General features: G+C 40.5%; 1 protein-coding gene across 8 annotated transcripts in view; it reads left to right on the forward strand.

The window, feature by feature from the left end:
- Positions 1-10,186: 10,186 nt before the first annotated feature.
- Positions 10,187-14,216, forward strand: part of DENND1A (DENN domain containing 1A) — a 709,454-nt gene continuing 705,424 nt past the window's right edge. For all 8 annotated transcript variants that reach the window (XM_074211609.1, XM_074211608.1, XM_074211610.1 and 5 more), the window contains exon 1: positions 10,187-10,271. In XM_074211609.1, coding sequence (XP_074067710.1) covers positions 10,255-10,271 — 17 coding nt within the window. In that variant the 5' untranslated portion in view covers positions 10,187-10,254. The remainder of the gene's footprint in view (positions 10,272-14,216) is intronic.

The raw sequence follows: 14,216 nt of genomic DNA on the forward strand, positions 1-14,216 counted from the left end.
TATAAAGTAGTTTTTAAAAAGGACTATTTAGGGACAGCAAAGCAGTGGATGGAGCACTGGCCCTGGAGAGAGGAGGACTTGAGTTCAAATGGCCTCAGACACTTAATAATTACCTAACTGTATAACCTTGGGCAAGTCACTTAATCCCATTGCCTTAAATAAAAAAAAAATTTAAAAGGACTATTTACTGAGAAAGTATAACAAGGACAAAATTTTGTAAAACATTCCCCTTGAACTAGGAGATACTCTTCTCCACACACATACATCTGCTAGGTGCCTGGGGAGAGTAGAAACATTTATCCTACCAGTTCAGTTTGGGATATACTCCCTTACTCATAGAACATGATGTCTCAGTTGTCAAACTGATTAATTTCTGGTGGAGAACATGAGATTTACCTGAAGGACGGATTCCTTAGGCTCTCTGAGTGTAGCTATCAATAGACTCATACAGATTTCAAATTTTGGTAGTTCTGATTTTTCAAAACTCAGAAGGATATAACCTGATCAGTTCTCTCTCTCTCTCGCTCTCGCTCTCGCTCTCGCTCTCGCTCCTGCACCCCCCACCCCAGGGATTAGGAAAGAACAAATGTGACAGAGATAGACAATAGAAATAGAGGTTGCACTAGGTCTAACAGAACTTCATGGAAGTTGGGTATGAGACTAGGTTGTTGAAGATTGCCTCTTCCCCTACCTGGAGGCTTATGGCATTTTAAATTCCACTCAAAAGGCATAAAGTAAGAGAATTTATTCTACTTTTTGTATTTACACTCAATTCTAGCTCAGCATCCAAATGAAAGGCTTTCATTTAATTAACTGGCAGCAAAGGATTCTTGTACATAATCTGAAGCACTGAGGGGAAGGGCCTTTCCATTGTGAAATTTTTTTAGAAAGATTTTATTTTAAATTTTGCAATTTTCCCCCAATCTTGCTTTTCTCTCCTCACCCCAGAAGGCAATCTGTTAGTCTTTACATTGTTTCCATGGTATACATTGATCTAAATTGAATGTGATGAGAGAGAAATCATATCCTTAAGGAAGAAAAACAAAGTATAAGAGAAAGCAAAATTATGTAATAAGATAACAGATTTTTTAAAAATTTAAGTTAATAGTCTTTGGTCTTTGCTCAAACTCCATAATCCTTTCTGTGGATACAGATGGTATTCTACATCACAGAAACCCCCAAATTATGCCTGATTGTTGCACTGATGGAATGAGCAAGTCCATTAAGGTTGATCATCACCCCCATGTTAATGTTAGAGTGTACAATGTTCTTCTGGTTCTGCTCATCTCCCTCAGCATCAGTTCATGCAATTCTTTCCATGCTTCACTGAATTCCCATCCCTGCTGGTTTCTAATAGAACAATAGTGTTCCATGATATACATATACCACAGTTTGTTAAGCCATTCCCCAAATGAAGGACCTTCACTTAAAAAATTTCCAATTCTTTGCCACCACAAACAGGGCTGCTAAGAATATTTTTGTCCAAGTGATGTTTTTTACCCTTTTTCATCATCTCTTCAAGGTACAGACCTAGTAGTGGTTTTGTTGGATTAAAAGGTATGCACATTTTTGTTGCCCTTTGGGTGTAATTCCAAATTGCTCTCCAGAAAGGCTGGATGAGTCATTGTGAATTTCTTAAAGGAGGCTCACTAAGTCTCCAGCTAGACTGGAGACAGGCAATTATTGCAGGGGGCAAATAGTAAGGAAGTAAATGGAGTGCCAGGTCTAGAGACAGAAAGATCTGAGTTCAAATGTGGTCTCAGACACTTAATAGCTGTTTGACCCTAGGCAAGTAGTTAACTCTTTTTGCCTCATTTTCCTCAACTGTAAAATGAACCAGAGAAGGAAATGGCAAACCAATTCAGTATCTCTGCCAAGAAAACCTCAGAAAGGAGTCACAGAGTCAGACAACTGAAAACAACCAAACAGCATATTCTAAGGACTAGGCCAGTCCCTATTGTATATTTACATACATTTATGTCATCTTCCCTGAAAGAATGTAGGTACCTTGAGAACAGTGATTGTTTCATTATTATTTTTGAATTCTCAGTGCCTAGGATATTTATCAGCAATGGATTTGATTAACTTATGATATAACAAATTTTATAGTCTGAAAGAACCTTATAGGTTGTCTTGTCTAATACTCTCATTTCATAATATAGGAAACTGAAGCCTAGAAACTTTAAATGACTTGCTCTAGGTTACACAGATAATTAGAAGCTGAAACAACACTGTGATAAACTTTGGGATTACAAAGAAAGGCAACAATATATTTCCTGACCTCAGGGAGCTCACATTTTAGAGGTCTAGACGGCAAATCAAACAATGATATTGATACAAGTGATTTACAATGTAAATGGAAGGTAATCTCAGAAAGTAATGGAATAAAAGGAGGGCAGGGAAAAAGAGTTTGGGGGATGGGGGGTAACCAGAATAGGTCTTTTGCAGAAGGTGGGATTTGGGGTGAGTAGAAGGAAGCCAGGGAAACTATCATGTAGAGATGTGGAGGAAGAAAGTTTCAGGTTTGAGGGAGAGTTGGTGAAAATTCACTAAGAAAAGAGAGGGAACGTCTTCTGAGAAGAACAACAAAGAGGCCATTGTCACTAAATCACAGGGTACATGGGGGTAAGTTTTGCAAAGTCTGACAAGAAGGTTATGAAGACCTTTGAATGCCAAAGGATTTTTTATATTTTTTATATTTGCTCCTGGAAGTAATAGGGAGTCATTGAATAGGGAAGTGACATGATCAGAGATCACTTTGTCAGTTAAGTAGAAGATGGAATAGAGTGGGGGAGAAATTTGAGGGAGGGAAACTAATTAGCAAGCTTGGACCATTGCAATAATCTGGACATGAGGTGATGAGAACCCACACCAAGCTGAGGGTTTTGTGAGTGACTGATGAAAACTATAATGGAATCCTAGTCTCCTGATTTTCAGTCTAGAATTGCTTGTTTTATTACCCTAAAGGAAATAGATTAACAGCACAGTAGCTTTGAGTTGGAAAGAATTGGACAGACTGTGGACCACCAACTGTACCAGAAGAGACTTTGGTACATGCTACAGGCACCCAGACATTTTTGTGGGCAAGCCAGCTACAACCTTCTTTGAAATGGTGCCAAGGTTATGTTTCTCCAAATAGCACATTTTTATTTATAGTCTCCTATATGAGGCTTTTGAACTAACTCCTAACTCTGAGAGAGATCTCGATAACAACTATTTCCTTGGAGAAGGTTCACAAGAAATAAGAAGAAAAATTAGAGACCACAGAGACCAGATCTGTCTAGTGGTGCTTGGCCTGCAGAGTGTGTTTATTTGTATGAATGACTGGGTGTTGGAAGGTAGATTTTTTCCTTTATATGGTTCAAAAGACTTAAAATTTGAAAAGGATGATATAGATTTTTAAACTTTTTTTTTCTTGCTTTTTGAATTTAACAAAATTTCCCCCAATCTTGTTTCCCTCCCCCCCACCCCCCAGAGAAAGCAGTCTGATAGTCTTTACATTGTTTCCATGCTATACATTGTCAAATTTGAATGTGTTAAGAGAGAAATCATATCCTTAAGGAAAAAATAAAATATAAGAGATAGCAAAATTACATAATAAGACAACTTTTTAAAAAATTAAAGGTAATAGTCTTTGTTGGATACAGATGGTATTCTCCATCACAGATACCCTAAAATCGTCTCTGATTGTTGTACTGATGAAATGAGCAAGTCCATTAAGACTTATCATCAAGGGGCAGCTAGGTGGCACAGTGGATAGAGCACCAGCCCTGGAGTCAGGATTACCTGGGTTCAAATCTGACCTCACTGGTTGTGTGGCCTTTGGGCAAGCCACTTAACCCAGTTTGCCTTGCAAAAAAAAAAAGACTGATAATCAACCCTATGTTGCTGTTAGGATGTACAGTGTTCTTCTGGTTCTGCTCATATTACTCAGCATCAGTTAATGCAAATCCCTCCAGGCTTCCCTGAATTCCCATCCCTCCTGGTTTCTAATAGAACAATAGTGTTCCATAATATACATATCACATAATTTGTTCAGCCATTCCCCAACTGATGGACATTTATCCAATTTCCAATTCTTTGCCACCACAAATAGGGTTGCTATGAATATTTTTTTATAGATATAGATATTTTTATGGTAGGTCATAATGTCCTTAGGAACATCATAACCTGTCAGATCATAAGGTGTCCCTTAGAACATAAAATGTTAGGTACGGTAGAATAGGAATAAGAAGTATTAGAATGGAATGGGACCTTGGAATCTAGAATATGAAAACTTAGTAAGGTAGAACTGCAATGGATGTGTTGTTATAACTTAGAATATAGAATTTTAGAATTGGAAAGATGCTCAGAATATATAATATTCAAATCAGAAGAGACATTAGAGTTCATATTAACCAGGAAATCAAGGGAGAAAGAGAAGAAATGACTTGACTAAGTTAGTGGCAGAACCAGGACTAAAAGCTAGATGTCCAGGTCATCTCATCCATCACTATTTTCCACTATTCCAGTTTTGCTATTTTAAATGTTAAATAAATACTCCCTTAGATTTAAAAAAGTCTAAGGATAAAGTAAAAACAAACTTTGAGGAGGTGGCTAGGTGGCGTAGTGGATAAAGCACCGGCCCTGGAGTCAGGAGTACCTGAGTTCAAATCCGGGCTCAGACACTTAACAATTACCTAGCTGTGTGGCTTTGGGCAAGTCACTTAAACCCATTGCCTTACAAAAAAAAACACCTAAAAAAATTAACTTTGAATGTCCCCTACCACTCTCTCTAGGCACTTTTTTCTTCTCTCTATTATATTTGACCATCTTATAAGCTCCCATGGATTCAATTATCAGCTCTATGTAGATGACCATCAGAACTATTTGTCCAGTCCTAACCTCTCTCTTGGCTTTTAGTCTCACATCTACACCTGCTTACTACATATTTGGAATTCAATGACTTATAGACATGTTAAATTTGATATGTTCAAAACTGAGCTGATTATGTTTCAGCTCCTCCCACCCTCATTTTCTAACTTTCCTATTACTGCTGAGGGTATCACTGTTGTATAAGTTATTCAAGAAGACATCCTGTACTACATGTCATCCTGTATTTCTCATTCTCTCACTCCCCATATGCAATATCCTGTCAAGTCTTAATGATTTTACCTTCAAGACATCTATGATGTTGGCCCTCTTCTCATCTGACACTGTCAATAACCTGGTGTAGGCCTTTACCCTATCATGCCTAGATTATCATAATATTCTGATGGTTAGTTTGCCCATCCCAGAGTCTGTCTGTCTGTCTGTCTGTCTGTCTCTCTCTCTCTCTCTCTCTTTTCTCTATTCCATCCTCCAATCAATCAACAAATTTATCTTTGCATATTGTAGGCCTAATAGTGTCAGTGGCTCCCTATCACCTTAAGGATTAAATTTAAAATTCCTTGCCATTCAAAGGCTTTCATAACCTAATCCCTGCTCCTTTACAGTTTTCTTACATCTTATTTCCACCATTTCTTTCTCTCTCCCAGTGACACTACATTCCTCTGGATTTCATCAAGCTCCCCAGAATCTCATCATCCTACAAGATCACATCAACCCTGCAAATTATGTCTCAAGTAGAGGCCACTCCTTCCTTATCTTCCTCTGAATGGGACTTTACAACTACTCCTGGATCCTCCATTTAAAGAGGACACCCAAGCCATCTATTCTTTTCTTCCACTTTTTTTTGTTTGTTTTGCAAAGGGTTAAGTGACTTGCCCAAGGTCACACAAATAGGTAATTATTAAGTGCCTAAAATCAGATTTGAACTCAGGTCCTCCTGACTCCAGGGCTGCCTCACCTAGCTGCCCCTCACCCATTTATTTCTTAATCAAAGTTTCATCTTCCCATCCCTGTATTCCTTCCCCTCCCCTCAGCTTCTTTTTATGTGTTTGTTGTCTTCCCCCATTGAATTGTGAGCTCTTTGAGGGCTGGCTATATTTCCAGTGTTCAACACTGTGTGGCACATAGTGGGTGTTTAATAAATGTTTATTGACTGACTACTAGAGGAGCTATCACTTTTATAAGACAATAAATCTCCCCACTGGGCATTTTTCCTGGTTGGTCCCATATTTGGAATGTCCTCCCACCTCATCTTTAACTCCTGGTTTCTCTTCAAATCCCTGCTAAAATCCCAACTTTTATAAGAAGGCTTTATTGATTTATCTTAATGCTGGTACCTTTGCACTATTGATTATTTCCTCCTTAATTTTAGTGCCTTCCCTCTGGGAAGGAAATGTGTTTCTCTTTGGGAATTGGGTCTAGGTCAGGGCTGTCCAAAATGGCTTGTAGCCCAGTGTAATTTTTTGTGGCTCTCTGTGGGTTTACTAAATGCTTTACTAAATGAAGCCTAGCAACCCCAGAGGTCTCACTAAAATGACAGATCAAAATATATTGTCTATTGTTTCAATAAAAACTTTTAAGAGTAAGGTTGGACTGCCTTGGGCTAAGTAAATGCCAGGGACAAGACCTAGGACAATAGGAATCTCTTTGGTTGGGCAGGTGAAGGATGCAGAGTGCAAGTAGGAGATAAAAATACCCCTTACCATCTTATTTCCCTTGTTAACGGTTTCCACTTTATCCTGTCTACTTTTTGTTTGTCCAAAGAAGATAACGTGATGTCTCCCCACTAGCTCCTCATGAGCTCCTTGAGAGATAGATCTTCCTTCTTGCAGATAGAGACAGTTTCAATTTAATCCTGAAGATATTTATTGGAGTTCAGCTGTGTGCTCAAACCTCTGGCTCTATGCAGATCACTCATCTATTCTCCTTCTGCCCAACTGCTTACCAGGGCATTTTCTAAACCCTGGTTCTCCCTTACAGAGCCCAGGAATCCTCCAACTGTGGCCTTCATTAATCATCCATTTCTCAACTCTTCCCCTGGAGACTCCTTATGACCTATAAATGTAACACCTGAGTTACATGAGGTGATTTCAAATCTGGCCTCAAATGCTTGCTAGTTGCATGACCCTGGGGAAGTCACCCTGTTTGCCTCAGTTTTCTCATCTGTAAAATGAGCTGGAAAAGTTCATGGCAAATCACTCCATTGTCTTTGCCAAGAAAATTCCAAATGACATCACAGAGTCAGCCAGGACTGAAAACAATTGAACATTTATGATGTTCTACCTCAGCATAGCTCTAAAGTATTAGAGATAAAAAAAATTAGTCAAATGACCAGTCAAACTGTCAGGTACTGTGGATACAAAAAAAGGGCAAAAACATAATCTCTTCTCCAAGGGAGTTCACCATTTAATGGGGGAAATGACTTACAAAAACTTTTATCTGGGGGCAGCTAGGTGGTGCAGTGGATAGAGCACTGGCCCTGGGGTCAGTAGGACCTGAGTTCAAATCCAGACTCAGACACTTAATAATTAACTAGCTGTATGACCTTGGATAAGTCACTTAACCTATTGCCTTAAATAAATAAAATTAAAATAAAAAAACACTTTTATGGGGTGTGTGGGGGACACTACCAAGGGAAGGAATTTAATGTTGAGACTGGGAAAGATCTCAAGTTGCAAACAGTAATGTACAAATAAGGATAAACTAGAGTCAGTCTAATCTAAGAGTGTGTGTGTGTGTGTGTGTGTGTGTGTGTGTGTGTGTGTATGTGTGTGATATTCCAAGTAAAGGGTGTAGGGGTGGGGGGAGTAATCTGTGAAAAGACCTGAATCCTGAAGCTTAAGATTCATATTTGAGCAAGAGTATGAAGGCTTCTCTATTGCTCTATGAGTGACCCTCGTTTGGAGGCTGTAGTGTTTGATGACCAGAATTAAAATGATGAAACTTTTTGAGAGAAGTTTGTTATCATGAAAAAAGTTCTGCAATTTCCAAAAGACAATTCAGCTCACTTTCTTCCTCTTGTTTAAAACAGAACTCAATTTGACTTTTTAACTGATTTTTTGAAGATTACATATACATATTTATATACACATACATACACACACCTATGGACAAGTTCTGTAGCAACCATAGCAATAGTTCTGCAGGAAGAGATGGTCTTAACTCTCATTATTGGAAATGTAAGTGTTCTTTGTAGGAAGAAGTTCCTTTTCATAGAGAATTGTAGGGGAATGTAAGTGGTCTATACAACATAGGCCTAACTCTCCTCCTTTAGAGGAGAGTTGAAGAGAAAGGGAAGGAAACAATGCCTAGGATAGGAGGCTAGTGATCCTCTTAGGTATCTGTTGGGTGTCTTCAAGTCAAGACAAGAAGCCTTTATGAAGCACTTATGCTCCAATTACTGTGCTATTGCTAGGGATACAAAGAAAGGGAAAAAACAGTTCCTGCTCTCAAGGATCTTATAGTCTAATCAGAGAAGCAATATATATATATATATATATATATATATATACAACTAAGTATAGATAAGATAGATACATATATGTATTGCTACATATGTATATATATATAGATAGATATGGATCAATATATATTTATTTTTTTACATAGTTGCATCTAGTACATAGTTGTATATATGTATTTTGCTTTTATGTATTTGTTTGCAGTCTACTTGTTTATTTAAATTCATAGTTGCTTATTTATGTACATATGCATATATGATGTGTATTTCACACTCACATATCTTCAGCTAATCTCAAAGAGAAGATACTAAAATTAAGGAGGCCTGAGAATGACTTCTTGCCAAGTGTGAGACTTCAGCTGGGACTTGAAAGAAGCTAGGGAAGTTATTAATGGAGATAAAGAAAGGAGAACATTCAGGATTAGGAGACAGCTAGTGAAAATGCCTCAACTTGGGAGTTGGAGTAAGTTGGGAGATGAAGAAAAATTAGGAGCCCAGTGTCATTGGATCTGTAAAGTAGAGGAGAGTAAGATTTTAGGAGTACTGAAAAAGCAAAAACAGACCAGTTTATGAAGCACTTTCAAAAGGCAGAGGGTTTTTTTATACTTGATTCTGGAAATAACAGAAACACTGGAGTCTGTCCAGTGCTGGTGGGGTAGGTGATCTATTTTTTTTAAGTTTTTGCAAGGCAATGGGGTTAAGTGGCTTGCCCAAGGCCATACAGCTAGGTGATTATTGTCTGAGGCCAGATTTGAACTCAGGTACTCCTGCCGCCCCCCAGATCTATTCTTTTATTTTTTTTTCTTTAATTTTATTTACTTAAGGCCATAGGGTTAAGTGACTTGCCCAAGATCACACAGCTAACAATTATTAAGTGTCTGTGGTTGTTTTTGAGCTTGGGTGCTCCTGACTCCAGGGATGGTGCTCCACCCACTGTGTCACCTAGCTTCCTGCCGGGTCAGGAAGATCACTGACAGTGGAATGGAGGTTGGATTGGAGAGGGAAGAGACTGGTATTAGGCCAGGGATATGTGCTTGGTCTGGTGCAAGGAGGGGGCATATACGAAATGCAATGTAGAAATGACTGGATAGGTTTAGTAAAGGAAAGGACATATGGATATTGTAAAGTACACTAGATTTAGGAATCAAACTACAGGGTTTGAACACCGGCTCTCCTAGTTCCTATCACAATGACATAAAGAAAGTCACTTCTCACTTAACCCCATTGCCTTGCAAAAAAAAAACAAACCGTAAAAAACGTCACTTCTGGGGGCGGCTAGGTGGCTCAGTGGATAAAGCACCGGCCCTGGAGTCAGGAGTACCTGGGTTCAAATCCAGTCTCAGACACTTAATAATTACCTAGCTGTGTGGCCTTGGGCAAGCCCCTTAACCGCATTGCCTTGCAAAAAAAACACCTTAAAAAAAGTCGCTTCTCTGAGCCTCACTTTCCTTTTCTATAAAATGAAACTATTGGACTAGTCTGTAGTTTCCCCTCCAACTCCAACTCCCAGAGTTCAGTCCTATGACTGCCTTTGAACTGGTCTTTCCTCTTTTTCCCCGCCCTCTGCCTTTCCCGAACGTTCCCTGGGTAAAGCCCAGAGGGGCCTGGACTACAAGTCCCGGCGAGCCCCACGCGGCGGGAAGGCGACGGGGCGGGGCTGTGCGCGCGTCTCCGCCCCCCGCCTCGGCCTCTTCGCGGAGTGTGGCGGAGAGCGAGGCTGCCGAGCCGTGGGCTTTGGGCGCGCGCGCGCGCGGCGGCGGGGACGCGCCCCGACTACCATGGCGTTTCCTGGGACCGAGCGAGTGAAATAGAGCCGGGAGGGGGCCGGAGGGGCGGGGCGGGGCGGGGAGAGAGAGGTGGGCAGGGAGAGCCTGGGGCCGGGCAGCGCCGAGTGGGGCCGGGGCCCATGAGGAGGCCCGGGGACCATGGGCTCCAGGATCAGGTGAGCGCGGGCAGGCAGGCCTGGAGCCGGGGAGGCCGGGACGAGGTTGGGGGTGAGCGGGCTGGAGAGGCCGCGGGCCCGGGGGACTTGTTGCAGTGACAGGAAGGGCCTCGGCTGCTCCTGGGTGGGGGTGGGGGCGCGAGCCTGGGCATGGAGGGGGGGAGTTGCCATGGTGACTAGAGAGGACCGGAATGTATGCGGGGGGGGGGGGGGGCGAGCAGCTGGTCAGGCGCCTCCCGGGCCCCGGGTGGGGGTGGGGGCGGGGCCGGGGCCCGGGCCCCCGGGGAGAGGAGGGAAACTCCGCCCGCAGTGGGGAAGGGAAAGGAGGCAAGTGCGAGGGGCGCGTGAGCAGGCGGGTCCTGGCAGCCCCGTTTCTACTCCACTTGCCCCGATTTTGCAGAAGGGCCGTGTGGTTTAGGGGGCAGGAACCTGGCTGTTGGAATGAGGAAAACCAACCGGTGCCAGAATACCCCATCCCGCGCTTCCACGCTCTGCGGCCCCGGAGCATCTCCACTCCCCTCAGCTGTCAAGTCGGGAAAGGAACCATCCCACCGCCTCCCCTGTAGGGCTGTCGTGAGAAACTTGCCTTACCAACATTGTACAACACTGTAGAACTGGGGTTTACTGTTTTTACACGTGAGGAAACTGAGGCTCAGCTCTGAAAGGGAAAGGGACTTGCCCCAAGTTACATAGTTTTTAAGAGGCATTCTGGTCTCCTGATTCTAAACCCTGGGGACTTAAAAATAGGGAGGAGAAGGAACACCCAAAAGGCCTCAGGGTGGGGAGGGGAGGAAAAGGAATCCCTAGAACTTTAGAATTTAGAAATACTCTCCTTCATAAAAACCTCTTTGGTCTGGGGTGAGAAATGAGGGCCAGAGGAGGAAAGTGATCTAGGAAAATACTATTTATTACAATTCTCTTCTGAAGAATCTGAGACCCTCCCTTAAGAGTTAATATAACTATAGGTCCAAAGTCACAAAGATGGCAAAGTCAGCACTTACCCCGGTCCTTTGACTAATTCCATTGCCTGCTTCTTCCACCTTTCTGAAGGTGTTTTAAAAACTGCTTACCTTGTGCCCGGCACTGCTAAGCACTGAGTATTGTGTTACAGTTATTTTATATTTGTATCTTCTCCTTCTGGGCTCCTTGAGACCTCTTATCCTGTCTTCCACAAACATTGTATCTCTCCCAAGTACCAAGCTCAATATTTTGTACAAAGTCTTAATAAATATTGTTAATGACTGCATGAATCAATACATCTTAAGGATATGCTTTTCCAACTTAAGTGACTTATCCAATAAGTTGTGAATTGTCTTGCAGATCTTAAAGCATTATGCCAATGCTAACTGCTACTTCTGTTATTGCCAATTGTAACTAATCTTTGGTGCTTCAGCTTGGTTAATCGACTGATACCTGGGCAGTTCTCATTGTAGTAATGACCGGATCCCTGAAATATTACAGTTGCTTTAAGGTTAACCACAGACTATTTTAAAAAGAAACTCAGTTTTTATTATGAGGGGAAATCTGCATGCAACCTTGATATGATATCATGATATATGAATTTTATTCTTGAGTGAAAATTGGCATGATTTGTATACTACTGGAAGACATGAAAGCCAAAGTTCTGTCTTCAGTATTTTTCTCTCATCTAGTTAATCAAGGAAGATAGTGTTTATAATCACCATACTTGTCATTATTATAATATATAGTTGACTTTTTTTTTAGCATCTTAGCACTTCATGAAAGTTCTACTTTTGCAATTGAATCTGAATTGTAGGTGATAATGGGTACTTGAAAATTGCCAGTGGAGTGAAAGGCCTGGCAGGTCCTAGTAAGATGGAAAGACTTTTGAATATAGGTCTTGAAATAGATGGTATTCAGAGAGGCTTCATCTTCAAGTTGATTGCAGGATCATTTTTTTTTGACCAAATAACTCTCAAAGACCACTAAATTATAGAGGATCAAAAGATCACAGATCCCTCTAAATGCCAACTAACAGACCTGAAGACAAGGTCCCCCACTACAAGTCCAGTATCTTTTTAAAAGTTGGAAGTGAGCTTCTGAGTCTGTCCAGTCCAGTCTCCTCAGAAAACTAAGGTTCAGGGAGGTTAAATGATAATAACACAGGTATTAATCATCAAAGGTGAAATTCTGCCATGATAATGATGATGATGATGATAACAACTAGCATTTATACACTTTAAGTTTACAGAGCACATTTGTAAATATCCCATTTTATGCTCACCACCCTGAGAAGTCAGTGCTATTATTATTTCTATTTTACAATTGGGAAAACTGAGGCATACATACTGTATCCAGGGTCACAAAACTAGTAAGTATACGAAGTAGAGTTTGAATTCCCACCTTATATCCACTGTGCTACCTAGTCACCTCGTTTTCATTGACTTCTTTCTACCTCCCTCAACAAATACAGTTCAGCATAAACAAGACAGCACATGACCAAGTCTGAAACCTGTAGTCCTCTTTACTGACAAGTTAAGAGACATTTTCAACTTCAATTCTTTGCAGTTGTATTGAGATACTTCAATGTTCTTAAGTCTTTTATTGTTTTTTATTGTAAGGTCTTGTTATAAATTCTCCTCTTTACTCATTTTAGATTCTGTATCAGTTTGAACAAATCTTACTAAGTTTCTCTGAATTCTTCATATGTCATGACACTGTAATATTCCATCGCATTCATAAGCCAGTTTGTTCATCCATTTCACAATTGATGGGCTTTAGTATCCACTGTATTAGGCCACCTTCTTTAATGGGGGAAGGATTACGATTTTTACCTTTGGAGGGAGTCCCCATATTGAGAAACTTATTCAAGATACTATATTCAGTTTATAAAAACAATCCTTGGAGGTAGAGATTGCAAGTGTGATTATTTCTATGCTGGGAACAAAATCAGGTGAAGTAATTTAACAATAGTTCCATAGCCAGATTGTTTTAGGTCTGGGACTGAAACTGAAGACCTGTGCTTGCTCTTCTATACCAATTGCTTGATGTTTAGTGTGTCTGCCTGGTCTTGTAAGACTGTGTTCTCCTCTTTAAAATTTTTATAGCCCTACTTTTAAAAAGAAAACTGCTCCCTTTACAGGAAAAAGCCATACTAATGCTCTAACTGAATCTGACTCTTGATACTATATGGAATATTAACTGCATAATTCAAATCAACAAATTCCATTGCTGAAATTCACTTCAAGTCCTAGAGCTATGGGTTGAGTTTTTTAAAAAAACTGTAAGTTTCATTTCTAGGCTAATGAAATTTTATTTACATTGCTACCATCTCATTGATTTAGGAACTATAATTTTCAATTACAGTTAAACTTTGCAACTAAAATTCTGCTTGACTTTGGGCAAATCACTTCATTTTGGGGAGTCTGTTTCTTTATATGAGAATGAGGGGTTTGACTTAGATGGTATCTTCCAGTTCTACTTTTTAGGAATTAAGTGTTCTTTTTTATGGTCATTCAGGTAGCTAATGGAAGAGACAGGATTCAAACTCAGGTCTTTGGAGTTTAAGCCCAATGTTCTTTCTGTCATATTACACTCCTCTGGTTTCCCCTATTGACATACTTTCCCTGTTACTTTTTCCCCAGCTGTAGACTCCTGGAGTCATTAACCTATGTGTAATCATAACATATTCCACTCCCCCCCTTTAGAAATCTCAGAGAGCCCTGCCTCTCCTGTTGCTAGATACCATGCTTCATTTCCAGTGTAGCCTTTAAAAAAACAATTAACTTTTTGGATCTTAGTCTCCCAATATAGTTAAGGTGATAGAATTGATTTATTTCAATGTTTTGAAATATTTTCCTGTGGAAGATAAGAGGAAGAACCTCAGGGTGGGGTTGACAGTTATTTTTACTAGAACATTTTAAATTTTATTGCTCCTAGACTGCGTGACTAGTGTTGCAACCTTCATTGAATCATAGAGGGGAG

Source organism: Macrotis lagotis, chromosome 1 (assembly GCF_037893015.1).
Source record: "Macrotis lagotis isolate mMagLag1 chromosome 1, bilby.v1.9.chrom.fasta, whole genome shotgun sequence".
Lineage (NCBI taxonomy): Eukaryota > Metazoa > Chordata > Mammalia > Peramelemorphia > Peramelidae > Macrotis > Macrotis lagotis.